At 35.7% G+C, this 27,744-nt stretch overlaps 1 protein-coding gene across 6 annotated transcripts in view; it reads right to left on the bottom strand.

Annotated features, from left to right (window-relative positions):
• Positions 1 to 9,563: 9,563 nt before the first annotated feature.
• Positions 9,564 to 27,744, bottom strand: part of Znf385b (zinc finger protein 385B) — a 358,632-nt gene continuing 340,451 nt past the window's right edge. For 4 of the 6 annotated variants that reach the window (XM_076865705.2, XM_076865707.2, XM_076865710.2 and 1 more), the window contains 4 exons: positions 14,807 to 15,052; positions 13,363 to 13,541; positions 12,707 to 12,808; positions 9,564 to 11,013 (listed from right to left, as the gene is read on the bottom strand). In XM_076865705.2, the coding sequence (XP_076721820.1) occupies positions 10,795 to 11,013; positions 12,707 to 12,808; positions 13,363 to 13,541; positions 14,807 to 15,052 (746 nt within the window). In that variant the 3' untranslated portion in view covers positions 9,564 to 10,794. The remainder of the gene's footprint in view (positions 11,014 to 12,706; positions 12,809 to 13,362; positions 13,542 to 14,806; positions 15,053 to 27,744) is intronic. The other 2 variants (XM_076865706.2, XM_076865708.2) reach the window with 1 other exon arrangement.

Genomic DNA, 27,744 nt, shown 5'->3' with positions numbered 1-27,744 from the left:
TAGGAATGATTGGAATATACAGTTCTGTTCCTCCTGTACACACAGGGACAACAGTCCTGCTTTTCTGGTTTCCCCATTCATAGGCACTTAGAGGATAGGAGTGATTACTGTGCAATTTATCACTGAGGAAAATGATCATTAGAAAAAAAGAAAGAAAAAAGGAAACAGTGGTGCTCAGAGAATATTATGACCTGGGGTTATTTAGGATTCAGACAACTAGTTTAACACTCCCAATATCTCTGATTTTGAGCCCACCATCAATTCATTGATTAGGATTAATTAGTGCAAGGTGCTGTGGAGAGTGTGGAGATTACAAAGGTAACTCTTTCCAGTGAATTTCACTGGAACCTTGTCCCAGGTCCTGTCTTGCTTTTGAGATGATTAACGTGTAGGGACATGGTGAGGCTGCTGCAACTTTGGTTTCATAGATTGTCTTAAAGACAAAGTTTTACGACTAAAGCCCTATTTGAGGTCATCCTTATGCCTCATAACTCTCTCTCTGGTCCATATAACCTCCCCTGATCCTTCATCAGAAAGATCTTTCTAAATGCAAATCTGATCATTTTACTCTCAATTAATGGTCTCTAAACTGCAGGATTTATTCCGGACTGCTATCTATCTAAAACTCTTCATACTGATCCACATTTACATCCCAGCCTCCTCTGACCCCTCCCCTCCTGCTTCTCATGTTCAGCAGTACAAGCCACTCTGGATCCCTCCAAACACTGTACTCTTTCATATTTTGTGCCACTTTTCTTTGGAATGCTTTTCCTTCTTGTCATTTGAGCCACCTCATTCTCCAGGAAGTTCCCCTTGGCATCTCTTCAGCCCACATGTTGCCCTCCCCCCACCAGCTTGGCCAGTTGTCCTTCCTTTGCTCCTACTATGTTCAGATGTTTGTCTCCACAGCCACTTCCCCTCTTCCATTGCCCTTCCTCCCACTGCCTCCCAGGATTTTAAACAACCCAATGATAGGAATGATTCCTATCCTTTATCGTCTTGCCAGTGGTTGACTGTGGACAGCCCTAAACTGAAAGCTCTGTTCCATTCCATTCCCCGTTTTTATAACTCAGACATTGTGCCTCAGCAGGAACCTCTATCATGGTTTGCAGGCTCTGTATTTATGCAATGGTTCCCAGGATTTGGCAGTGGAATCTGATGCTCTAACAGTGACACAGCAAAATTGTGGGAGCACAGAAGGTGGCAAGAGGCTGCCTGAGATAGCCTGGGTTAGTCTTGGTGAGCTTGTAGCTTCATCCTTTCTTGGATATCTATGTGCAGTGCCTGACATGCCAGTAATAGGGGAGCTAAAAATTTACTGAGCACTTTCATTGTTTTTATTTGATCCCCACAATAAATTCTGTATATTGAGGATGAGGAGTGTCATCAACATTTTATAGAGGAGGACAGCAAGTCTCAAATCTGCTTCAGGTAACATGCTCAGTAAGTGGAGGTTCTGGGGATTAAAATTAATAAATTGTTATTTTTAGTTTTGTTTTTTTCATAACTATATGATGGCTACATATATACCACTAAGAATGGTTTCAATGACGAACTTGAATCCTCAAAAAAAAGAGAGGAAGGTGCAATGGCACACACCTATAATCCAATGGCTAGGGAGGCTGAGGCAGGAGGATCTCAAATTCACAGGCAGCCTCAGCAACTTGGCAAGGCGCTAAACAATTCAGTGAGACCCTGTATCTAAATAAAATACAAAATAGGGCTGGGGATATGGCTCAGTGTTGAGTGCCCCTGAGTTCAATCCCTGGTATCCCACTCCCCTGAAAAAAATAGAGAAGAAAAAAAATTATAGCTAGTATATTATGTTAGGAAGACAGGATCATTGGCAATACCTTTTATAAAACATTTCATTGAAAAGTTTAAATAAAGCTGAGTAAAATGTAATTTTGAAGGGACAAGATTCTTGTACATGAAAACTTAACTTATATTGGATGCTTTATCACCTGATTTGCAAGTAAAAATATTATTGTAGCCAACTTTTAGTACCACAGTAGGTTTAAGAAATTAGGATGATGAAAGATTCCTTGAAATATTTTCTGAATTATTTTCCTATTTTTATATAAAGCCATGTGTTTCCTAGACCACAATAATGATGAGTAAATTTAACAGACTTTGTTTTGAAAGCTGCTCTCAGTAATCCTCTTCTTATTTTCCTAGAAATGCTACTTAACAACTAGACTAAATCATTCATAAACACCCCAAACTATTTTTTCCTTATTTCTATTTCAAATTTGAGGTAATCTGGCTCCTCTTTTTATCCTGACTCACCAGGTTTTCTTCTATGCTACAAACTACTTCTGTTTGATGAAGGTTCTTGTAGAATTTTGTTTCCAAGGGGGAAAAATAGAGAACTGATTCCCAGGACATTTGAAAGTCCTTATTGGTTACTGAAAACTATTTGGCACTTTGCAGTTGGGCCTCCTGGGAGCCTAAATTTGAAGTCTGGTCTAATCAATATAATCTTTGAAAATGCTCATTGTTTTAATCTGAAGTTCATGTGCAGCACTGGGGAGTACCTGCTAAATTGCAGATTTCTAGGAGCCACTCTGGGCCTCCCTGAATAATAACCTGAAGGGGCAGGACCCAGGCGTCTGCATTTAGCACGCTTTCCAGGTGATTCTTCTATACACTATTCTTTGAGAATCTGGAGTCCAGGTTGTACTTTGCACCTACCTTAGTGAAAATTCAATCAGTACAAGATTTTTGCCTGTAGATGACGCAAGAAAGTCTTTGCTTTCTGGCTTGAGACCAGTGGTACTTTTTGACTCTCACTTGGTGTTCTATTTCCAAACTAATTTCTGTGATTAATTGCCCAGTATATTGACTTACAGTGGGATCAGCTATCCAAGACTGGGTATTTTTTTTTTTTTTTTTAAGAGTGGGTATTAAAGCTTTTGTTCTAACAAAGGCATGCTGTTGACTACCATATTCCTAATAATGCTGCACCTCCCAGGAACCAAGACCCTCAGGGAGGAGTCTGCTGGTCTTTATCTTGGAAAGTTAGAAATCAAAATGCAAAGTGTTTCTTCATGAGAGGGTTTTCTGTTTGTCATGAAGGCTTTGATTTTAATGTTCAGTCCTATACTTGCCATTGTTGATATTTAATGGAAAGTGAACAGTTTCTGGCATCCCAATAGTGAATTCTCTTAGGGAGAGCATCTGGATGGAGTCTGACTCCTTGATAAGAAAGAGCTTGTGTTTTGCATCATATTTTATTGTTTGAGCCTTCTGGGCCCTGTAGGTTAAATGCTGGCAGTTGCTTTTCAAGGAACTGTTACCATCTATCTGTATTTTTAGTCTTGGTCATCATCTCACAAAGGGAAAAAAGCAGGCTGCCTTTTCTTTCAGCTGGTGGCCTGTCTATTCACCAAATTGTGATTTATAGTAAAAATGCATTTAACAGTGAAAGATAAATGTATTTTCATCTAGTAATAATGTAATTACTAGAATAATTATCTCTAATTTCTGTTTTAAAAAATTATCAAGCCATATGAATTTATGCACTGGTTAGGCAATTCCTAAATAATTGGGGTTTGGTAATAAAGACATGGCTTTGTCTGGGTAGTAGAAAAGCCCAGGCATAGGACAAAGGAGGGAAAAAATTCATCTGAGTGCCATTGAGATTCATAGAGCTAAAGAGGTCATTTATGTTATTTGAGCGACTTGCTTTTGTTTTTCAAAGTAACCTTATTATAGTTTCTAACATGTCAGTAAAAGTTTTTCTCAAGGTAGAAAAAAAAAATACCTGAATTAATACTGTTAGTTTTCCATTGCTGCAATGAAATACCTGAGAAAATTAAAAAGAATGAAGTTTTATTTTGGTTTATGGTTTCAGTCCATAGTTGCTTGGCTCTATAGTTTTTTGGTCTCTAGTGAGGCAGAACATCATGGTGGTGAGGGCTTGGTGGAGCAGAGCTGATTACTTCAGAGCATTCAGGAAGCAAAGAGAGAGGAAAAGGAAGGAGCAGGGGTCCCAGTGGCTCATTCAAAGGCATACTCCTAATGATCTAGCCGTCTTCCACTAGGTCCCACTTCATAAATGTTTCACCCCTTCCCAATAGCACCATAGAGACTGGCCACTAACCCTTCAACATGTATGGGACAGTTAAGATTCAAACCATGGCAAATGCTAAAACTGTTTACTTGCTTTCAATTTTTATAATGAACTATTTTGATTTGGTATTTATCATACACTTATTTTCCAGTTGCCATTTATTGGAGTCCTTTGGAATTTTATCTCTGTTATTATGTCATAAAGATAATCTGTTTTGATTATAATGGGACAATTGGTTATATTTATGGTTCTGAAAGTGACAGATTCATGGTAAAAAAATCCAAACCATACTAAAAATTATATATAAAATGTAAAGCCATGTGAAATCCACAACTCAAGCATAACTTCTTTTATGAGTCTGGATAATCACTGTTTTCAGAACATTTCTCTCTACATATATATACATTCATACAGATATAATGTTAAAATTTAATACAATGAGATCATAAGCAGCTGTTCTGTACCCTCTTACAGACATATGTCATGGGCAACTCTTCCTGTCAGTACTTAGAGAACTATATCATTACTAATGGTCATGCTCTTCCTCAAGGCATATTGTTTGCATAATTTCTTTACTTATCCCCTATGAACGTATGTTTTCTCATTATTTTGAAACATTCTATGTATGAATCATCTTTTTATAATTACATGGTTAATATCTTAGGGTGTAGTCTAGGACATGGAATTTCTGTGTCAAAGTTAAGGAATAACTGCTGTAATGTTATATATGACAAATGATTCTTCCAGAAAAGTTGAAGCAATTTTCATTACAGCCAACAGTGCATGAATGTATCCATTTCCCTATACTCAATTTGACAGAATATTTATAAAATTCATGAAAATTTGTGTCAATATGCTAAATCTAAATGTGTTGATTTTATTTGTAGAACAAAATTATGGATTTCATTCATATAACTTCAGTAAGGACAGACATCTTTTCATACTTATTAAGATTATGTATATAATTTTAAATATCTTATATCTCATATATATATAAACTTATACATAATATATATGTATTTTTTTTTGGAATGTGTTTTTGGCTCACATTTTCTGTTGGCTTGTCTTTCCTTTTTTAAAAGAATTCCCCCAAATTTTATGTGAGTTCTATGAATAATAAAGAAATGAACTATTATATGTCATATGAGTTATTAATATTTCCTTCATTCAGCTTGTATGCTTATTATTTATTTATTTAGGGACAGGGGATTGAACCCAGGGTGCTCTATCACTGAGTTAAATTCTCAGCCTTTTTAATTTTTAATTTTGAGATAGGGTCTTATTAAGTTGTTGAGGCTGTCCTGGAACTTCCAATCCACCTGCATCAGCCTCCTGAGAGTCATCGGATTATAGGCATATGCCACCACACTCAGTAAATTATTTAGTATTTTTACTTTACATCAGAAAGATTAAATTTTTTTTCATAACAGGAATTGTGTTTTACAACAAAAATATTTTGGATTTATTATGATTTGCGATTCTAATTTTCTTATATGGAATACAAGACTAAAATCCCAAACTATCTCTTATATATTAATCTATTATCTTAGTATACTTCTACTTGAATTATGTCTTTAGAATAGGGACATAAAATTACAATTAATGAGTTTGCTGTTCTTATTGACAGAAGTAGTTTTCTCTGAATCTGGGTCACCACTAAACACATAAGATTGGCTAATTTAAGATAAACTACTTAAAATTTAAGAAATCTAAAATGAGAAAAATGTACTTATACATTTATTATGAAAATTTATAGAGCATGTTAAACTTTACAAAAACATTTTCACCTATTTAAAAAATTTTTTTAGTTGTTGATGGACCTTTATTGATTTTTTTTTTTTTTTTTTTTTTTTTGTGGTGCTGAGAATTGAACCCAGTGCCTCACCCATGCTAGGCAAGTGCTCTACCACTAAGCTACCACCCCAGCCTCATTACCTATTCAATTTTATTTGCTTCTTAGAACCACCCTAAGTTGGATACCATTATATCTTTTTTATATATGTGAAAAACAGGCTGGGAAAATGAAATAAAATCCTTTTCTGACAAAAAATTAATAGACCTAATGTGCAAAGGATATGGTCAGGATTTGAATTCAGGTTTTTTGAGGGCAAATTATATACTATTCTTATTTAATGGTCTTCAATCCTAATTTTGATTTTACAGTATAATAAAAATGAAAAGGTGCTTAATGGCAAGCTTGTCCAATCATCTGTGGAAAAGTGACTTCTTAAACTGAACAATGTGACATGAAGATATTTTCATTGTACCTACAGAAGGAATTCTGACAACCACAGGTTTGATGCATTTTGAGCACTTAGCTAAGAGTAGAATACATTATATTGTCACTCTTGCTTTAGAAATTTCAGCCAAAGAAATGAGCTAATTCCCTAGTCACACTCCATAGCTGCTGAGAAGCTGCACCGTCATGTCCCTGATGAATTCTCCCATGGAACTAATTACTTGGAGGAAGGAAAGAGGCAAAGATAAGCATCCCTTGTGGAATATGCTCTTGTACCACACAGCTTCTCCTTAACCTACCCAAGGTACCAGGAACTGCTATTTTCCCAAAGAGGCCATGTCAATTCTGATATTAAGGGCCATCATATTAATAAAACAGAATCTGAAGGAAGGGACACTGCTAGGAGAAACCAGAATTCACACAGCACTCCTAGAAGTGAAATGTAATGGCCTGTTACCTGAAAATGGATGTATGTCTTGATATTGACCTAATTCTCATCCATCAAAAAGCTCCTGGCCATCTCTCCACTCCCCACAAGCCTGCTTTCCAGTGACCTCCCAGACAAATCCCCAAATAATTCTCCAACTCAGTGAAGTCTCTTTAGACTCCCTTTGGAGATCTTAGCATAAAAGAATTTCCACAGGATATTCTATCAGCTCTTTCCTCTTTGTGTTTTCTCCCAGTGGAAATTTCCTTGGTTCTTTCTCTAACACATTAACTATAGTGTAGTTTTCCTTAAAGCATTTTCTGAGAGAAAAATTCTGTATAACTGTTTCTATTTCTGGCTTAGAAAAATCAGAATTCTCTTAGGACAGAGAAGGGAAAAAATCAGATATTATGCATTTGGTGTATAATATAAATTATTATTTTTTCAATAATTTAATTTTGTTAAAACAGGTGTCAGTGTAGTTTTAGGTAAATGGCATCTGTGGCTACATTTTTTCCTGTCCTGTTCCTACCTATTGTCAATATATCTTCTGTTTACTTCATGTAAGGTCCTTTCTCTGCCTATTTGCAAGCGTATTTCACAATAGGCCTTTCAAAACCTCATTATTTACTTTTTAATACCCAAGAGGTAACTTCTCTCCTGAAGCATTATGGTACCTGAGATGAAATGGAATGCTCTTGAGAAAATGATTACACAACTTACCAAATAAAAACACAGGATGTCCACCTAAGCTTATAGTTCAGATAAACAACAAATAATATTTTGGTATAAATATACCCTCAAATATTGCATAATTCTTTATGGGACATAGTTATGCTAAGTGCAATGTCATACCAAAATTATTAAAAATAAATATTATTTAAAAACTAAACAACTATTTGCCTTTTGAAACTCAGATGTAATCAGGTATTTTGTATGTCAGGCAACACTACCTGAGGCCAGTTTTCTGATTCTATAGGACCTGAAGTGGAGTAAGTCAGAAAAGAAGTGTGGTTTTGAACTTTCACATGAAGTCAGCATCTTCTCCCAGTAGAAATGGCACAAGAAGGGATATTAGTTTAAATATATGCACCTCCCCACCTCAGGGCTGACCCCTCTGACATCTGAGAATCAGAGCACATGATAAGATATATCTGTTTAACAGTGTTTCCCAAATCATCGCTTGAAGCTACTCACAGCTTCTTCTGGAGGCATGCATTTTAATTAATTGCTTTTCTATTGTACTTTCTCCTCCCCAAGATGATTTAAAAATCTTAACTCTATAAATCTAACTAGTAAATTTCTGAGTCTATTTCAATATTGACATTTAAAAAAATTTGAGGATTGCATTAAGCTTCAATGAACCATAGGATAAAGCAAGATAAATAAAATATAATTGCCATTGAAGTCCATAAAAATCAAAAGTTCTCCAAAGTGTTAAACTAAAACAAAATTCCATGCAAACATTGTATATAAATCATATCTTATGGTTCGACCAAGTTTAACCAATATTGGTTAGAGTTCCAATGAGTCAGTTTAAAAAAGTAAACATGCCAAATTCCCAATTTTAAACTGGAATCTTATTGTTCTCTAAGTTAACCTGTTTATAAGCCTCAGAACTAAAATCAACAATTTTTCAATAGTTGGATGACATCTTTAATGAAGGAAGCCTATACCAGGCATCACAGCTACACTGCCATCTACTGACCTTATTTTTTTAGAAATGACTATGTTAGTTCTATCTCCCATCCTGGTTCTCATTTATAAAAACTGATAGGGTCTACGTTTTAGGTGGGGAGGAAGAAGATCTGTAATAGTTTTGTTACCACTCCCCTCAAAATTCTATAGCAGTGTAGTAGATTAAATATGGTGCCAAATTCTTTGCTCTTCTTCACACTGAGAAGTAAAGTCTAATTTTCTTCCCTTCAGTCTGAATTGGTTTTAAAAATGTTTTTGATCAATAGAATGTAGCAGAAGTGGCTGGGAGTTTCCTAATTGTTTCATAAGGAGTCTTTGGTTTCCACCTAGGCCTCTGAAATACACTATGTAACTATCTGAGACCACAGGAGGATGCTGGGAGCTACGGCTAAGGCCCTCTGGTAGGCTGTTCTCTTGGAGCTCAACTGTCTGGCCATTCCCTGTGGGTAGACCGAGTGGAACCATTTGGCCCCTTCACCCTGGCCCACCTGCCAGCTGAATAACAAGGAAAGGCTACTGATTCCTCTAGGGAACAGGACAGCCTGGCCGAACCCTGCTGGAATTCTTGGCCCGTGAAATCCTGATGTAAGCAAGTGGTTGTCATTACAAAGTTTTAAAGAAGCTGTTGAACAGAAATAGATGGCCCAAACAAACAGTGAATGTTATGCTTTAAAAGTAACAGAATGAAGGAAAAAGGAAAGAAGGCTGCACAAAGGGAGAAGGTGAAAGGGGAGGAGTGGAATAAAATTCTAAAGAGGAGAACCATAAATGCCTTGGACACCAATAAAAGAGGAGTTGGGGATGTAGAAGACCTTCAGTGAGTTTTAAAAAAATCAGAGTCAAAAATGCTTAGCAGGCTGCTACCGTGATTTTGGACAACTCACAACTTTGGCCCAACTTCTTAGAGATTCAGAGAGGAAACAGCAGTCATGTTCCACCTCATGAGGCAATGAATAAACATGACAAATAAATATGCAGAAAATAAGAGCTAAAAATGATAAATATGTAAGAAGCAATCTTTGTTCCTACAAAAAAATCTTTCATCAGGTGATTTCAAATTAGAAGGAGTCTCAGGAGAAAATAATACTGGAAATATGAACCAATTTTTATTTTTGATGCTTTTATTGAAAAGGTACATTTAAAAAAATACACAGACATTTTACCATTTACAGATTGCAGATATAGATACTCTAAAAGAGTTCACTATTTTATTGTTTTATGATACTTCTTGCCCCTGATATCACAAATATTCTAGTCTTGTTGATACCAACTTCGAAAGGGGGGCATGGGAGCATGACCTGCAACATATTCAGTGAACAGAAAGACAAATTGTTCAATTATAAATTTTATATCTTCTGTACATTATTGCATTAGGGAGCCACAAAATTATGTAGCATCATTACAAATGAAAACGGGTTAAAAATGAAGATAATTACGTAGAAATACATGGATTCATTGTCTTCTTGCAGAATGCACAGGAGGTGCCAAAATGTGCAATTTAGGAAGCTCTTTTTGTGTTTGTATATATTTGCTTAGCAACTCAAACCAGTGAGGAAGCTACAAAATAAGTTAGACAAAAATAGCAAACAGGTAGTAATTATAGCTATGTTATATGGCTTTCTATTTTGTTTAAATATCTCCAAATAAAATATGAAATAAAGAAAATACATTATCTTTTGTTCTCTTAACGAGAAATTCAAAGCTATTTTTGCTTCCTAACATTTACACAGCAACTAAAGATGTTGAATTCAGACAAGAGATACAATCTAGTACTACACAGGATACAACAGTACTTGGGTCTAAAACAGTACACAATCCCTGTCGACGAAAGTACACCAAAAAGAAAACGTGATCCGTTGGTAAGATGGTATTCACAAGTAAGCACTTGTGTTCTATTTTTCTTCCACACTAGAATATGCCCGGTTGGATTCCAGAGCTATTTACAGACATCTGAGGAAGATCCTAGTTTTCAAGTCTGTCAGGAAAATATTCCATATTGTTCTAAGCCAGATCATACCCATGGGAAAACAGAGACTGGTTTTCTTTTTCTTTACTTTCTGACCGTACATTTTCAAGAACCCAGATTTCTCAGATACACCAATTAAATGGGGTCGAGTGGGGGAGGGAAGAGGGAGCCTGTGCTGCTCACATTCCAAATTGATTTGATCGGTCCATAAAAGCACTCTTGAATCTAGTGATTTGTTTTTCACTGGAGCTGGGATTTGAGGTGGTAGGCTGCATTTTGAGGATAGGTGGGATACTTACTGTAATACAAAATGCTCAAGTTGCTGAAATCCTTTTGGCTTGGCTTCTCGACTTTCCTACTGGCCTGGCTGGTCTCGGGGCTTGCAGATGTCAGTATGGGGCAAACAGGATGGAGGCCGGAGTGGCACGGATGGGCCCGTGCCCTGGCCTCAGGAGAGCTGGAGGGATGGCTGGAGCCTGGAAGAGCGAGGCAGATGGCCGAGGTGGCAGTGACAGTGCAGAGGACACAGCCGCTGCTGCTGCCAGGGGTGAGGACAGGAAGGCTGGGGCCAAAGGTTTCATCATATCTTTCTGGAATGCAAGTTTTGCCTAATGAGAGGAAAAAGACCAGGAATGGGGTGAGCATGTTGTTGTCGAATAACAGCACCACAGAGAAGTCTTAAATTTAAAGTCCACTTTCAGGAGTGAAGAGATAATTATTTTCCCCAAGCTGGTGTCAGTGTCTTTTAGTATTGATATAGTTTTATTTTGAGTTGTTCCCATTTCAAGTCTTTCTTTGGTCTTTGATCCTGGGTACTAGGGCACAGGGCATCTCTATGAATAGACACAAAGGGGCGCAGCAAGAAAGAAATAAAACAAAACATGCCCAGAAGTTTTCTGCTTAAGCAATGGATCTCATTTCAAAATTCACACTTATGTTAAACCACCTTGTATCTTAGAGGAAAGTTTCTTGCTTTTTCTTTTATCTTTTTTATTTTTTGAGAAGTACGACCCTTCACATCACTGCTCTTGGATAAACTGAAATTTAGGTAAGTAACTGAGTTCATTCAGGACATTAGGGACCCAGGAAGAGTAAAAAGACCAAAAAAAAAAAAAAAAAAAAAAAGTCAATTCCTTCCTTTCCCTGGCCACATAACGAGAATTTCCTGAAAAATTAGCTAAAGTAAGTATCTGTTACTGGGAATGACTATTAGTGGACTAGAAACTTTCTCTATTTAAAGGAGTCCCAGGGTAGAATCTTCATGTGAAGTTGGAAAATAATCCTTAATTTCTCTCTTTTGCAGTCAGAGGAGTTGTGCAAGATGGGTATGCCTAATGCAAATACCACCAGCTTGCAGCAGAAGCCAAGGTTTTAGAGAAGCTGGAAGGTAAACTCAGCACCATCTCCAGCTGGCCAATCCCAGCTTCATCTCAGACTGAATACCATGCTGGGCCAGGTCCCAGGGAGAGTGTGAAATCCGTCCATCTGGGTATTTATATGACACCTACTGCTGAAGTCCCTAGGTATTTTTGCAAAACACAGAAAACAGTACATATTGAGAACAGGTAGGATAGGCTGATTAGCAACATGGCTGCTAGAATGGAATATAAACACTGCTTTTTGTATACACGTGCAAGCATGTGCGCACGCGCACACACACAAGGGAAACACAGGGATATTAAACTAAATGGATGGATTTTGTTTTATGAAAGCAACCTCTCTGCCTGGGTTCAACACATCCCAGGATTCCTCAGGCATCACTTGCCCTGTCTTGATTCTTTGCTTTTCCTTATATAGTAAAGAAGATAGTCTTCTGACAAGGTCTTGGTAAAGAGTAAGGTAATAGTTCCTTTTTAATTTTATTTTTTATTTTAAGACAGGGTCTCCCTAAGTTATGAGGCTGATGTAGAATTTGCAACAATTCTGCTTCAGGCCCCTAAGTAGCTGGAATTACAGGCATGAGCCACCACACCCTGCTGGGCCTTAACTCTTAAAGAGATTCAGTTTTTCTTTCCTAAAGGAGCTTTCTTCAAGATGTCCTTATAGCAGAACTAAGCAGTTCATTCTAAAATTTCTATCTATGTAGGTTGTTAAAATTCACAGCCTTTAGGTTAGGGGTGTACTTTAGTGGTAGAGCACATGCTCAGCATGTGTGAGGTCCTAGGTTCAATCCCCAGCATGGTCAAGATAAAATAGATAAATTCATATCCCATGACTGTTAGTCCCTAGGTCCTCCTTACAGCTCCTGCCCAACCCAGCAAGGCTGCCCTCCCCAAAAGGTGAGCAGGTGAGTGAACTTACTGCTAAAATGCTTGGGCTCCGCTGGAGTTTGTTGTAAGGGCTGTATTTCGGCTTCAGTGGCTTCCCTGCAACTCGGTCTTTATGCCTCCGGCTAGAAATGTGCTGAAAAAATGTTTGATGCATAAGCTAAATCCATGAAAGATACATTTCCTACACAGAGGTTGCTGGTTTCTGCATTCCAGCTCTTGGTTCATCCTTCTAGAATGGTTTGGGTAGAATCTTTACTACCTCCTTTAAGACCTGCTTCCTGCTCCCATTGTTCTCTATGACCTTCTCCTTTCCATCTTTTGTTTTCTATAGGCCTTATCAGATTTTTTCCTGGTGTTTCCACTGTTACTGAAGAATCTCTCTACCTAGACTTTGGGGCCTTGGCAGACTTACCAGTGGCTTCTGGTGGACTGTAAGCTCTGTGTGGTTTTTATGTCCATCCTTGTATCCCTAACATCTAACCTGGAACCTGACACACAGTAGTAGATGCTCTATTATTGGATACTGACTTTCTTTTCCACAGAGCACTTTTATGTTGCATAAGTTATGCATCCTATAAAGGTTAGTAAAGTTAACTGTGAGCACAGTGAGAACCATTCTGTAGATGAGGAGGAGATAGAGATCTTCAAGTAGTGACCCCAAAGAGCAGAGTACACTAATTTCATTACCTGTTTGAGTTGAATTTCCGAGTTAACATGAACATCACAGATTTCACAATGAAATGTCTTGTTCTGTAGTCCTGACCCCTTACTGCCATTCTGCATCTTTAATCTTGATCCAGGTCTAGGATAGGACTTAATTGGACCAGCGCCATTACGAGCCTCAACCATGGTCTTGTGTTTAGATCCTAAAATAGAAAAAGGCATATATTAAACAGCTATTTAAGAACTATAGGAAGCAACTTTCTCTCTCTCTCTCTCTCTCTCTCTCTCTCTCTGTCTCTCTCGGTTTACTTTTTCCTGTCTTTTTGTCATTGTTATAGTTTTTTTTTTTTTTTTTTTGGTACTGGGAATTGAACTCAGGGGCTTTTTATCACTGAGTTACATCACCAGCCCTTTTTATTTTGAGACAGAGCCTCACTAAGTTGCTGAGGCTAGTCCCAAACTTATGGTCTTTCTGCATCAGCCTCCCGTAGCTGGAATATAAGCATGTAGCCTGGCATGAAGCTCTTTATTTTCTTATCCTTGAGAAGGTTATCTTGAGGCTGAAGTTCCCAGTGCCTTTTTAGCATCATTTTTACGCTAATTGTAAGTTTAACATGTTTTCATTGTAACACATGGGAAAACATGAGTGTATAATAAAATAATCAAAATATTGAGAAAATAAAGATTACCTAGAGTTTTACCACTATAGGTTACCACGGTTATCAGGGTTTTAAATTTTTTTGCTATGCTAACAAATGTGTATTTTCAGAATTTGGATTTACTAATTAAATATCCTGAAATTTTCAAATATCAAATCATGTATTTATTTTCTAATAATTACATTTTATTAATTAACATATTCTATCATTTTTGGTTACTATAATTTATTCAATATTTCCTTATCGATAAGCTGCTGTTTCTATTTTTTCTCTTATAAAGTATGTGGCAGTGAAAATTGCATAAAACTTTTTGTCTTCATCTCTGTTACCTCATCAAAAATGAGTTATGGAGCCAGGGGCGGTGGCACACGCCTGTAATCCCAGCAGTTCAGGAGGCTGAGACAGGAGGATCGCTAGTTCAAAGCCCACCTCAGCAAAAGCAAGGTGCTAAGCAATTCAGTGAAACTCTGTCTCTAAATAAAATACAAATTAGGGTTGAGGATGTGGCTCGGTGATCGAGTGCCCCTGAATTCAATCTCCTGGTACCCACCCCCCGAAAACAAGTGAGTTATGGAAAGTATTTAATGCTTTTGAGGGAATGAAGAATAGAATAAATTTTATCTTTAAACTGCTTTTGCTTTGTTATTTCCAAAGACATTATGATCATACTTTTAAAAATCATTCCTTTGAACTCAAATGGTAGAGAAGACACTATACACACTTCATACCTGAACAACAGAGTGACATTCTGATGGGAAAAGTTGGGTTTTGTTATAAACATTATTTCAATTTGAAAGATAGCTGCTAACCTGTGTTGTGTGCCTCTAACTGTGACAGGGAGTTCACAGCCACTTTGCATAGTGAACAATAAAGCAATTTTTTGGCTTTCTCTTCTTCGGATTCAGCAATAGACCCTGGTGCTCCATTTGTGCTTTTAGAGGGCGAAGTGGCTGTCCCAGGTGGCAGGGCAGTTGTGCCAGATTTGAGGAGAAATGAGCCACTTTCAGAGCCTGATGGCTGACTGGAACTGTTGGCCTTCAGCTTTCCTTTATCTTCTAAGGGAGACACAGGAATTATTAAAGACTCATATATCATACAAACATTAAATCACCATCAAGGAATTAAAAACAAATTTGAAAATTTGAAAAACAAATAGAAACTCTCTTAATATATACATAGTTTTTACTCTAGTGCAGATTCGAGATCATAGAGTTTGATCTAAACAGAATTCTATGCCACTGGATTCCATATGAGGTCACCCCAAGATCATGATGACTTCTCACAAAATGACTTTGTTCTCCCTTTAATAAAGCAGGTAATTTTCTGTCTGATTTCCTGGAGTTATAAGTTATGCTCCAGGGAAGTCTTTAATATATAACAACATCAGCTATCCTCCAATATGATTACATGATATGATGGCAACAGGAAAGAAGTTATTAGGCAATGTTAGTTTAATTTGACTACTCATGTTTTAATTATGACATGGATATAAAGTTAAAATTGAATTTCTATACCAAGTTAAATTTTTAACTTTGGCTTGTAAAGTAGAGAAGAGGGAAGATTAGTTAAGTTTTTGCTCTTTGGCAATGCAATTTATCTAAAATACAAGAGACAAGGTTCCATTCATTATGCTTATTAATTACTGCCAGTTAAAAAAAAGTTTTAAATAATGACGTCAGCCATAAGCACAATATGAAGATTAGTCAACTCATTTAAAGACATCTTGGCATTTAGATCACATAGCTACTAAATGCTTATAATCTCAAGGCCCATGTGCATGCCGTGAAGGGTCAAAGTGACTTTAACAGTATCTAACTCCTGAGCGTTCATTTGCTATTCAAGACAGGTTTTGTTCAGTGACTCCTTTGGGAAAGAAATGAGTTTTGTTGTCAACAGCAAGAGCTGGTACTCAGAAAATGTCTATAGACATGATGATTAACTCTCATTAAGAGAGAAAGGGAATTAAAACTTAAAATACATTTGTTAATTGCCCTAATTCAGAACTGGACACCATTGGCCTGGATGACCAAGAGGAAACCTTCCCAAGTATCTAGAGAATGACAACCAGTTTTGTGTTTCTGTTTCTGGTATAAGGTTCTGTGTATGATTTGTGAATCAGCAGTTGAGTTTCATCTTTTTTCCTAATCCATCCATCCATGTGAAGACCAATATAGTAAGGGTGCTACAGGGGGACTTGAGATCTGAGGTTGTTTAGAATATATGAGTGTTGAGATCTTTCCTTATCCTCTGCATTCCATATGTCCTTTCAGCAGGTATATTTTATCTTCAGATGAAATGAAGTATTATGGAAAAGGTCTTGGATTTTTATAAGCTGACCTCAATAGTATGAGAGAAGGAAATAGAATCATTCTTTCTAATTGGTAATAATGAGTAAATTAGCCTGGAGATTATTTCAGATCTGCAACTCTTTCATATATAAGGACTTCTCAGATTGAATTTGCAGTCTTATAGAACTCATAAAGCAGAAAAATAATTCAGTAATTTTCATATTTTCCTCTTTGGAATTACCCAGTTTCTTGTGATGAAAACTTAAGTTATTACACACTAAAATCTTTCCTTGCTTTAAGCATTTCATTTGGTGTTTCATTTAAATTTTACCTGAAAGAATCTGATCTATTTCAGTCATTTACGCATACAATCCCTCATATTACCCTTTTAATGTTCCTTATACTAATGTCCCTCATATACCCTTACATTTGTATACAATTTTACAAAAGTGCTATTAATTACATTATCTTATGATCTCTCAAAACAAATTAGAATGGTATGGCTGAAAATGATTTTTCTTATTTTTAAGATGAGGAAACTGAAATTCATTAAGATTAAATAATGTACCACAAATTAGAAGGCAGCATAAATGAGCATGATGTTTTCTCTAACTGATCGTCTTTAGTGACTTACTTTCCTGAGTGGGTGGGGAGGGGTATAACATCATTAATATTATGAAAGCACATGACAATCACTGTAGATGTGAAATAACTCTTGTTTGTACCATTGCCATTTAGTTTTAAAGCATATTTCTCTTAAATGATTGATTATATCCTAGAAGACCCTAAAAGTTCCACCAGAAAACTTCTAGAAATACTAAATGAATTCAGCAATGTAGCAGGATATAAAATCAACACTCATAAATCAAATGCATTTCTGTGTATCAGTGACAAGTCCTCAGAAAGGGAAATGAGGAAAACTACCCCATTTACAATAGCCTCAAAAACAAACAAACAAAAAATAAAATACATGGGAATCAACTTAACAAAAGAGGTGAAAGATCTATGTAATGAAAATTACAGAATCCTAAAGAAAGAAATCAAAGAAGACCTTAGAAGATGGAAAGATCTACCTTGCTCTTGGATAGGCAGAATTAATATTATCAAAATGACCATACTACCAAAAGCACTATACAGATATAATGCAATTCTGATCAAATTCCCAATAGCATTCCTCATAGAAACTGAAAAAGCAATCATGAAATTCATCTGGAAAAATAAGAGACCCAGAGTAGCTAAAGCAACCCTTAGCAGGAAGAGTGAAGCAGGTGGTATCACTATACCAGATCTTAAACTATACTACAAAGCAATAGTAACAAAAACAGCATGGCATTGGCACCAAAACAGACTGGTAGATCAATGGTACAGAATAGAGGACACAGAGACTAACCCATATAATTACAATTATCTTATATTGGACAAAGACACCAAAAACAAGCATTGAAGAAAAGATAGCCTTTTCAACAAATGGCGCTAGGAAAACTGGAAATCCATATGCAACAAAATGAAATTAAACCCTTATCTCTCAACATGCATAAAATTCAACTCAAAATGGATCAAGGACTTAGGAATAAAACTAGAGACGCTGCATCTAATAGAAGAAAAAAGTAGGCCCTCATCTCCATCATGTGGGATTAAGCCCCAATTTCCTTAATAAGACTCCTTTGGTGCAAAAATTAAAATCAAGAATCAATAAATGGGATGGTCTCAAGCTAAAAAGTTTCTTCTCAGCAAAAGAAACAATCTATGAAGTGAATAGAGAGCCTACATCTTGGGAGCAAATCTCTACCCTTCACACATCAGATAGAGCACTAATCTTAGGGTATATAAAGAACTCAAAAAGCTAAACACCAAAAAAACAACCCAATTAATAAATGGGCCAAGGACCCAAACAGACACTTCTCAGAAGATGATATACAATCAATCAACAAATATCTGAAAAAATGTTCATAATCACTAGCAATTACAGAAATGCAAATCAAAACTACTGAAGATTTCATCTCACTCCAGTCAGAATGGTAGCTATTATGAATACAAACAACAATAAGTGTTGGTGAGGATGTGGGGAAAAATGTACACTCCATCCATTGCTGATGGGACTGCAAATTGGTGCAGCCAATATGGAAAGCAATTTGGTGAGTTCTTGGAAAATTGGGAATGGAACCACCATTTGACCCAGCTACCCCTCTCCTTGGTCTATATCCAAAGGATTTAAGAACTGCTTACTACAGGGACACAGGCTCATCAATGTTTATAGTAGCACAATTTACAATAGCTTAACTGTGGAATCAACTTAGATGCCCTTCATTAGATAAATGGATAAAAAAGTGGCCTATATACACCACAGGTTGTTACTCAGCAATAAAAGAGAACAAAATCATGGCATTTGCAGATAAATGGATAGAGTTAGAGAAGATAATGCTAAATGAAGTTAGCCAATCCCAATAAAACAAATGCCGAATGTTTTCTCTGATATAAGGAGGCTGATTTACAATGGGGTAGGGAGGGGGAGCATGGGAGGATTGGGTGAACTCTAAATAGGGCAGTGGGGTGGGAGGGGAAGGGAGGGGGCATGGGGTTAGAAATGATGGTGGAATGTGATGGACATTATTATCCAAAGTACATGTATAAAGACACGAATTGGTGTAAATATAGTTTGTATGCAACCAGATGAAAAATTGTGCTCTATATGTGTACTAAGAATTGTAATGCATTCTGCTGTCATACATAAATAAAAAATTAATTGAAAAATAAGAAAATACCTAATCACTGATTTGGGTTATATTGAGATGTATAAAATTACATATTTTCTCTATATCCCTATTTAAAAAAATTAAACAGATACCCTTTCTTATAACTTCTTAAAGAGAGATAATTTTAAGAGGTAATTTATTAATTAACAATGCATATTAATGTTATGATAATTGTTGACAATGTGCTAGACACTGAAGAGAAAAGTAAGTAAACTATTATAGACTTTAAGAAAGTTATGGCTTATGAGGGGAAATGAAATAGTCATTCAGAGCCTCTAATTTATGAGACACGAGAGCATAGAGCAGAACATGATGACTTCTGCTTGGGAAGAAAAGGACATTTTTCATTAGGGAAGTGACATTTCAAAGGTTTTGAAGGTCAGATTTAGATAAGCAAAGAATAGGATTGAAAAGAAAGGGAAGCTTTAGAGTGATTAGAAGCAGAAATGTGAGCCCCTTAAACATGTCCCAGGGCTTACCTGGTGACTACTTGGTAGTTGAGCATACAGCTGGCAATAGGTAGGCAGTCTATTACTACAAAGGCCAACTGAGGCAAAAGGCAAAGAGTATCTCAGATCTATTAAAGTACAGTTGAGGACGTATAATATAGACAAAGACATTTCTCTTTAAAAGTATATTGAGAGCATTAGTGTGCTTAACATTGACATGATCTAACATTTAGATAAATAATGTTTGGATTGATTTCCACCAAGTAGGCTGAAGTCTTAATTTCAGAGTATTAAGAAAAATTTTGACTTTGGAAATGTATAAATGGTTTCAAAGTGTTCAGAGAATTCTGGTTTTGGATTGATACCAACTGGTCAGTAAAACATATCCTAAAATCAGGAAAGTCACTCATGGTTTATATATTTAAATTGTGGCATTCTTTTTGGATGTGTAAATTTATAAACTTCAAAGCCTAGTTTTTTAATATCTCCTCTCAATGACTTGAGATTTTGGTCAAAATTCACTATATTAGTTTTCTTTCCTTACTGGCTTGTTTAAAGCCTCCTTATTTTGTGTATTTGTAAGTTTAATTAATGTACTGTTTACTTCTGTTTCTTTTAATAAAGATGCATGTCAACTGGAAGTTCTAGTTAATATGAATTCCATTTTCAAGTATTCCCTCACCAAATTTTAAATATCAGGTCTTCTGACTGTATTAATTATTTCCTGATTACTCAAACACCTTTTTAAAGGTTTTATCCTACAGGACTTTGAAGCAAAATTTGCTTAACTCCATCAGAATTGCCCTTTGTTACAAAACCCTGTAATTTATGTATGTAAGTGGATATATTTCTATAAAGTATCCTCCTTATGAGGTTTGACATTGATTCACTTATTTTTCAAATTTCAAGACATTTGAAAATGTTTTAATTTGGGACTGTTTTCACATCTAGTTGATGAACCATTTGAAGAAAATCAGTCTTTAATTTTTGTCATCCTTACTTCTTACTTCAAAACTTTACTGAGATTAATCTACCTTATTCATCAAACTTAGCACCATATTGTTCAAACAGTACTTCAGAGACTAATAACTCACACAGAAGATAAAAAGAATGTACCAGAGGTTTTGGAAGCACTTTTAAGAAACTGATTCTATTGGTAGATGGAAGTCAGATCCAAATATAGGTATTAATTTTAAAAATGATCAAAATAAAATTCTATATAAATGTAGGTCTTGAATTTTGAATTAGAACTTGAAAGTCATAACAAATTTTTATTATTCTATTTACAAGGTTTAATTTTATTAATGTAACAAGTTTTATGTTCAACATAAAATTTAGATGATAAAGTCAGACAAAAAGTAAAAAAATTTAAAATCTTCCATGATTTCATTGTAACTTGTCATTATTTCATTAATTTTTTTTTGCATAAAATGTTGCTATCTATACTTTTTATTTCTCCTTTTATTGAAGTATAGTCTACATACTATAAATTATATTATTTAATTTAATTTTTAATTTTTTTATTGTTGTTTTGTGATGTTGGTGATCAAATCCAGGCCCTCATACATTCTGTTCAAGTGCTCTACCACTGAGCTACAGCTAGAGCCTTTAATTTAAAAAATTTTTTTTTTTTGTTTCATTTTGTTTCCTGACGTACTGGGGATCAAACCCAAGGCTTTGCATACACCAGGCAAGTACTCTGCCACTAAGCTTACATCCCTGGCTCAGTACATAAATTTTAATAAATTTTTACATATATAAACACAACACATATCAAGATACAGAATTTTCCCACCACCCCAAAAGGTTACCTTGAACTCCTAATCACTTGATAACCCCCTAAGGTAGTTATCGTTTTCATCCCTGTCAACTTAGGTCAGTTTTAAATACTTTTAAACTTCATATAAGTGAATCACTCAATATCTATTTTTTTGTGTTTGGCTTATTTCACACAACATTATGCCAATGAGATTCATCCATGCTATACATAGAGAAGTTATTTTCATTGCTTGATAATATTGCATTGCATGACTATTCCACAATTTATCTATTTTGGTATTGATGAACATCAAGAAATGTTTTGGCTATTTTACATAATGTTAGTAGGAAAATTCTAATGTATATTCTTTGGTAGACATAAATACTTATTTACGTTAAATATACATACATAGTAGAATCACTGGGTCTCAAGATATTCATGTATTTGCTTCTAGTAGATTCTGAAAACAGGTTTTCAAAATGGTTATATCAATTTATATCTCTATCAGCATTGTATGAGAATTCTAATTGTTTAATGTCCTCCCCAGCCCTTGGTTCTTTTGATTTCGGTACCTGGTAGAGATGTGATAGTGTTTTATTGTGGCTTTAATTTGTATTTGTATTTCCCTAATGACTGATGATACTGAGAAACTTTGTAGATTTTTTATTATTCAATTATTTCTTTTTTGAAGCATTTGTTCAAATCTTTTGCCTTTTTGTGGGGGTGAGGGTGGGGGAGGACTGAGGATTGAACCTGAGGAAACTCTACCACCAAGTTATATACCCTGCCCTTTTTAAAGATTTTTCATTTTGAGGCAGGGCCTCACTAAGTTGCTGAGGCTGACCTTGAACTTGTGATCCTCCAGCCTCAGCCTCCTGAGAGATAAAATTACAGGTTTGCACTAGCATGCCAAGCCTAATCACTGGGATTACAGGGGTGAGCTACCACGCCAAGTTTAATACCATTTCTTTAACTGTTGTATAGGAGACCAGAATACACATTTAGAGTATCAAAAGTCAGCTCCAATTTGAGAGATGATTTGTGGTGCATAAATCATCACCATGACAAAGGACACCTGTTCAAACTATATGTGTAAAGAATTCCTCTAAATTAGTAATTTAAAAAAAAAACTGACAACAGTGTTAAAAAAAATAGGAAGCCAGGTGTGGTGGCACCCACTTGTAATCCTAGCTACTCAGGAGGCTAAAGCAGGAGCATTCCAAATGGAGACCAGCCTAGGCAACTAAGCAAGACCTTGTCTCAAAATAAACATTTCTTTTTAAAAAAAGACTGAGAATGTAGCTTAGTGGAAGAGTATATCCCTGCATTTAATCCCCAGTATGACAAAAAAGAAAAAGAAAGTTGTTTTATGATGATCCAAATTATTTGAAAAAACAACCAAGACTTAAATGATTTTTCAACTTGCCCACAGTTATTCAATTAATAAACAGTAGACCATGAATTTGAGCACATTTCCTAAAGCCTGAGCCAATGCTCTTATTGCTCTTCAGTTTTGAGGACTGTTATACTAAGAATGCCTTGGGAATACCTTCTTGAATTTTTGATATTATTTTTAAAAAATATTTTTAGTTGTGGATGAACACAATACCTTTATTTTATCTATTTATTTATTCAGTGTTGAGGATAGAACCCAGTGACTCACATGTGCTAGGCAAGTGCTCTACAATCCAACCATAACTCTAGCTACTGATATTATGGAGTAAATATGGTGAGTAGATGGTAACACCTTTGTGATTTTAAGTTATATGATGCCACTGAAAACATAGCACATGACGGGCAAAATTGTTGAACTAGAAAAATAAATTTCTTCCTTCCTTCCTTCCTTCTCTCTCCTTCCCTCCCTCCCTTCCTTCTTTTTCTTTCTTTCCTAGAGATTTAACCCAGGGATGCTTTGCCACTGAGCCACATCCCTAGCACTTTTTGCTTTTTATTTTGAGTAAAGGTTAAGTTGCTTAGGGCCTCACTGAGTTACTGAGGCTGGCTCTGAACTTGTGATCCTCTATCTCAGCCTCCCAAATTTCTGGGATTACAGGGGGTGAGCCACCACGCCCAGCTTAATAGCATTTCTTTAAAGGTTGTGTAGGAGGCCAGAATACACTGTATCTAAATATGTCTCTTTTGTCTTAAGGATTATTTTGAGGAACAATAGCCACTGCAGAAGCTCTGAGATCAGAGTAGGAATTACCATTTTGTAAGGAAAGTTTATATCTATGAAGGAAATGACTACATGTAAAGGTGTTTCCTTCCTTGTACCAGAAAAAAAGGATGATTCTACATCTTTAGAAACTTTCATAATGCAAAAGGCACAGACTTAAATCTATATGATGAGCCTTATCCTTATTTACTGTGCTTTCCCTGGATGCCTGGCCACAACTGGCCTTTCTTCTTTACTGATTCCAGATGAAGTTGGTACTTACACCTGAATTTCACAGCTACCTCTTGGAAGTTTTTATTCATTTCTCTGAATATCTCTCAAGTACACCTGAAGTATACATGTTAATAAACTTCTGTTTGTTTTTCTCTTGTTAATCTGTATTTTATTATAGGTCAGTTTCTCAACTAGTTTCTCTCAGAGGGAGAGAAAATTATTTTTTTCTCTTCAATAGCTGCAACTTGGCATGTAACCTAGAAATGCAAATGACACTAGCCTTTTAAGAAATACATTTCAAACAAAACTTTTTCTGTATGTTTTTTTTTCCCTGAGTTATCTCTTCTTGATTAATTTCCCAAGATTGATGGACTCTTTAAAGAAGGTCTCTGGTTCCCTATGTGAAGTAAAAATTTCCTTGAATTATATTATTGTTTTTGCTAACATTTGTTTTGATTTATCAAGTTGTATGAATTAAAACCACTAAGACTTTTTCTGCCTCTGAGAAATTACAAAGGCTTAAAACGTAAATAAGAGAGGTAATTATCTCACCAATAAGAGAAGGTACATATGTCTATTCCTTGGTGGGTGGTATGAAGTGGTGTAATCATAAGAAAGTAACTGTTCATCTACCTAACAAGCATTTAGTGATCACCTATTATATGCTATGTACTATATTAGGTACTCAAGTTAGCAATTAAAAACACCAAGCCCAACTCAGTGGAATTAATCAAGTGTGTGTGTGTGTGTGTGTGTGTGTGTGTGTGTGTGTGTGTTGCTGTTGTTGTTGTGGCTCTGAAAACAAGATTTCAAAGTATGATTCTTTGGCATACTAAATTACTTTGGATTAAAAGAAATGGAAAGGCCTTAGAAGCTGTCTCAAAATCAAGGAATTTTGAACCTTTTGTACTCTCCCCACCACTGCACAAGCCAGGAAAGTACTCTCTCTTAAGTTCCTTTATCTTTATTTCTAAGCCACAACTAACACACAGCATGTAAATTTCCATGAGGTTTAACTTGCAGGAAAGTAATCTGTCTGTATAAAAAGAACTATAGGAGCTAGCTCCAGGAGGTGGAGGCTTATTGTGACCTAAGAAGAATAAAGAGGCTACATAGGCCTTTGACAAAGATTTGGTCTGCTCTGCTTTTCCTTTCTCTCCCTATAAAAGTCCTTTGTGCCCCTGAGAGCCACAGGATGGAGCTCTTACAATAGCTCCTCCATCTTCTTCAGGGCTGGCCTTTGAATAAACTTGATTCCTTTCTACAAACTCTTGCCTCCCAAATATTGGCCTTTGAGCAGTTAGCAGCATGAAACTTATTCCAGCAACAGATTTAGTATAGACTTGTAGAACCAACTAGACTTATGGATTGATTAGATGTGGGATAGAGAGAGAAAGAAAGGAAATTGATCATTATCGTTTGGGCAGGGTCACTTGGTAAGTAATGGGTAGTGCCATTTAGTAGGACTAGAGATAATGATATTTAGAATGCTAATGATACTTCCTGATTTATTAGCTAGGAATATATGGCTATTCCCAGTTCCTCCCATGACTGAATTATTAATCTCAAGCAAGTGATTTAAATGATTGGTACTTTAATTCATGTGTGCTAAATACCACCCTTTTCTTACTGGCCTTGGGAACCAAGAAGATTGTATAGGTAAGGCTTCAGTTAGAAGACACAAAGTTATTAGTTTTGAGGGGTAGGCACAGGTGACTCACACAATAAGATTTTTAAGATCCTAGATTCTGTTACATACTTAGGTGCTATGGATTTCTAAATCTATGACACCAATCGCTGAAGATGAAAAAAAAATATGTGGATCACAGTGGAATTATCCCTTTTCAACACCCTAGGCCATAAAGCAATGATTTTACTTTTTAATATTTGGGGGAGCAACATTATTCATCTACTTGCATATTATTTTTATCATTATAATTTTAAAGACTAACATTTTAGATAGTTTTAATATACAGACATATATAAATATACTGTTTTTCAATGATATATATAATATGTAATAGGTTCTCAATTTACTGTGTAGCATTCATCATTTGTCAAAAAGAGCCTTTGGAAAACCACAGCCTTGCTCATTGATATCCACTGATTTTCCAAAACAAACCTTCCAGAAGAGCAAAGGAGTCTCAGAACTTGAGAAAAGTGCTCAAATCAGTAAGGCCACAGTTTTAATAAACTCATACTTTGTGTTTTCTGAAGTCACTAAAGGACACTACTTGTCAATTTAGGTAATTAATTTTCCCCCTTTACACTTCATATTTCACTAAAAAGACTTAGACAACAGAGGCATGCAGTGAAAGACAGCTGGTCACATATCCTGTATTCACAGGCACCCAAGCAACACCTCATTATTATTCCAAAAAACAAAGCAATGCCTATATTATTATTTAACACTCATTAAACCAAGTCAGCTCACTTTGATAAGGAATTCTGAAATGATTCTCTTCTCCTTTATCTTTTACTTTCTGAACAATAAGAAATTAATGGGTGTCAGTCAGAGTACCTGCTTCCCTGTGCAGTCTTGTGAGAAATGAAGTTGCAAAGCCCATGGGGTTCCACGCCAGACAAAAACACCTCCCCCCCAAAACCCTGTATGTATGTAAATGGATGTGTGGCAGAAGACTTCTTAAGCCTTTGCCTCATTTGACTCTGCCTTATCTACACATTTGACACAGTGCAAAGGATTGAAACCACTAGCTGATGACAGATATTTTAAAGTTTGAAGTAGAATTCCATTAAGATAGCTAATGGATTTGCAAAAATGCAGCACACAAGCTGTAAGATGAACAAGCCAATTTGGAGTTCTTTGCAAAAAAAAATGTAGTAAGAGCTGCACAGATGCTAGAGCATCACTTAATTGTTGAATGTACAAAGAAAGAGAATTCATTTGTGGCATAACAACTGTACCTGTCAAAAGGAGCAGGAAGAAAAGGCCAGAATTGCAGATTACAGTCAGATATAACCATCAGCTTGTCTCACTTTATTAGATGCTTTCCTAGAAGATTATGCTTAGAAAGAGCTCAAAAATTTAGTAATAATTTGAATATTCCATTTAATTAAATTAATTATTTTTTTGGTGCTGGGGATTGAACCCAGAGCCTTGCATATGATAGGCAAGTGCTCTATCCCTGAGCTATACTCCCAAGGCACCATTTTAAAGATTTTTTAAAAATCTATATGTATTTTTATTGGTGAATTATAATTATACATAATAGTGGGATTTGTTGTTATATTCTTGATATATGCACAATATAATTTTGTCAATTTCTTTCCCCTGTACCTTCCTTTCCCACTTCTTCCTCTTTCCCTTGGTCCCCCTTCCTCTACTCTACTGGCTTCTCTTCTATTTTCATGAGATTTCCCTCTCCAACTTTTTTCCACATCTTTTTCTTTAGCTTCCATATATAAAAGAAGACATATGACCCCTAACTTTCTAAATGTGGCTTATTTCACTTAACATAATGTTCTCAAATTCATTCATTTTCCTGAAAATGATATAATTTCATCCTTCTTTATAGTTGAACAAAACCTTATTGTGTGTGTGTGTGTGTGTTTGTGTATGTATGTATGTATGTATGTATATATATATATATATATATATATATATATATATATATATCACGTTTTATTATGCATTCATCCATCAATGGATACCTAGCCTGGTTCCATAACTTGGTTGTTGTGAATTGTGCTACATAAACATGGGTATACATGTTATTACTATAGTACACTGGCTTTAATTCCTTAGGATAAATACTGAGGAGTGGTATAGCTGGGTCATGTGTGTGGTACATTCTGAGTTAAAGAACTGTTTTTGAAATCAGAGCTTTCATTGAAATTCAAAAATTGTAAACTATTATTAAAAATTCTATTATCTTATAGATTAGATTTCCTTAAATTAGGATTATCTAATAAATAATCAATAACATCAATAAATGAAAAGTTCTTTACCTAGAGAAGAGGTAAATAGATTAGAAAAATGAGGGGAAAAGTGATATACTCAGGGAATACACACATAAGTCAACTTCCTTATGAAAACATCATCCTTCTTTTCAAATTTCCTATCAGTACTCCAAACCCTCATCAGCAAA

The sequence above is a fragment of the Callospermophilus lateralis genome, chromosome 9, assembly GCF_048772815.1.
Source record: "Callospermophilus lateralis isolate mCalLat2 chromosome 9, mCalLat2.hap1, whole genome shotgun sequence".
Lineage (NCBI taxonomy): Eukaryota > Metazoa > Chordata > Mammalia > Rodentia > Sciuridae > Callospermophilus > Callospermophilus lateralis.
This window is presented reverse-complemented; position numbering and strand designations above follow the sequence as displayed.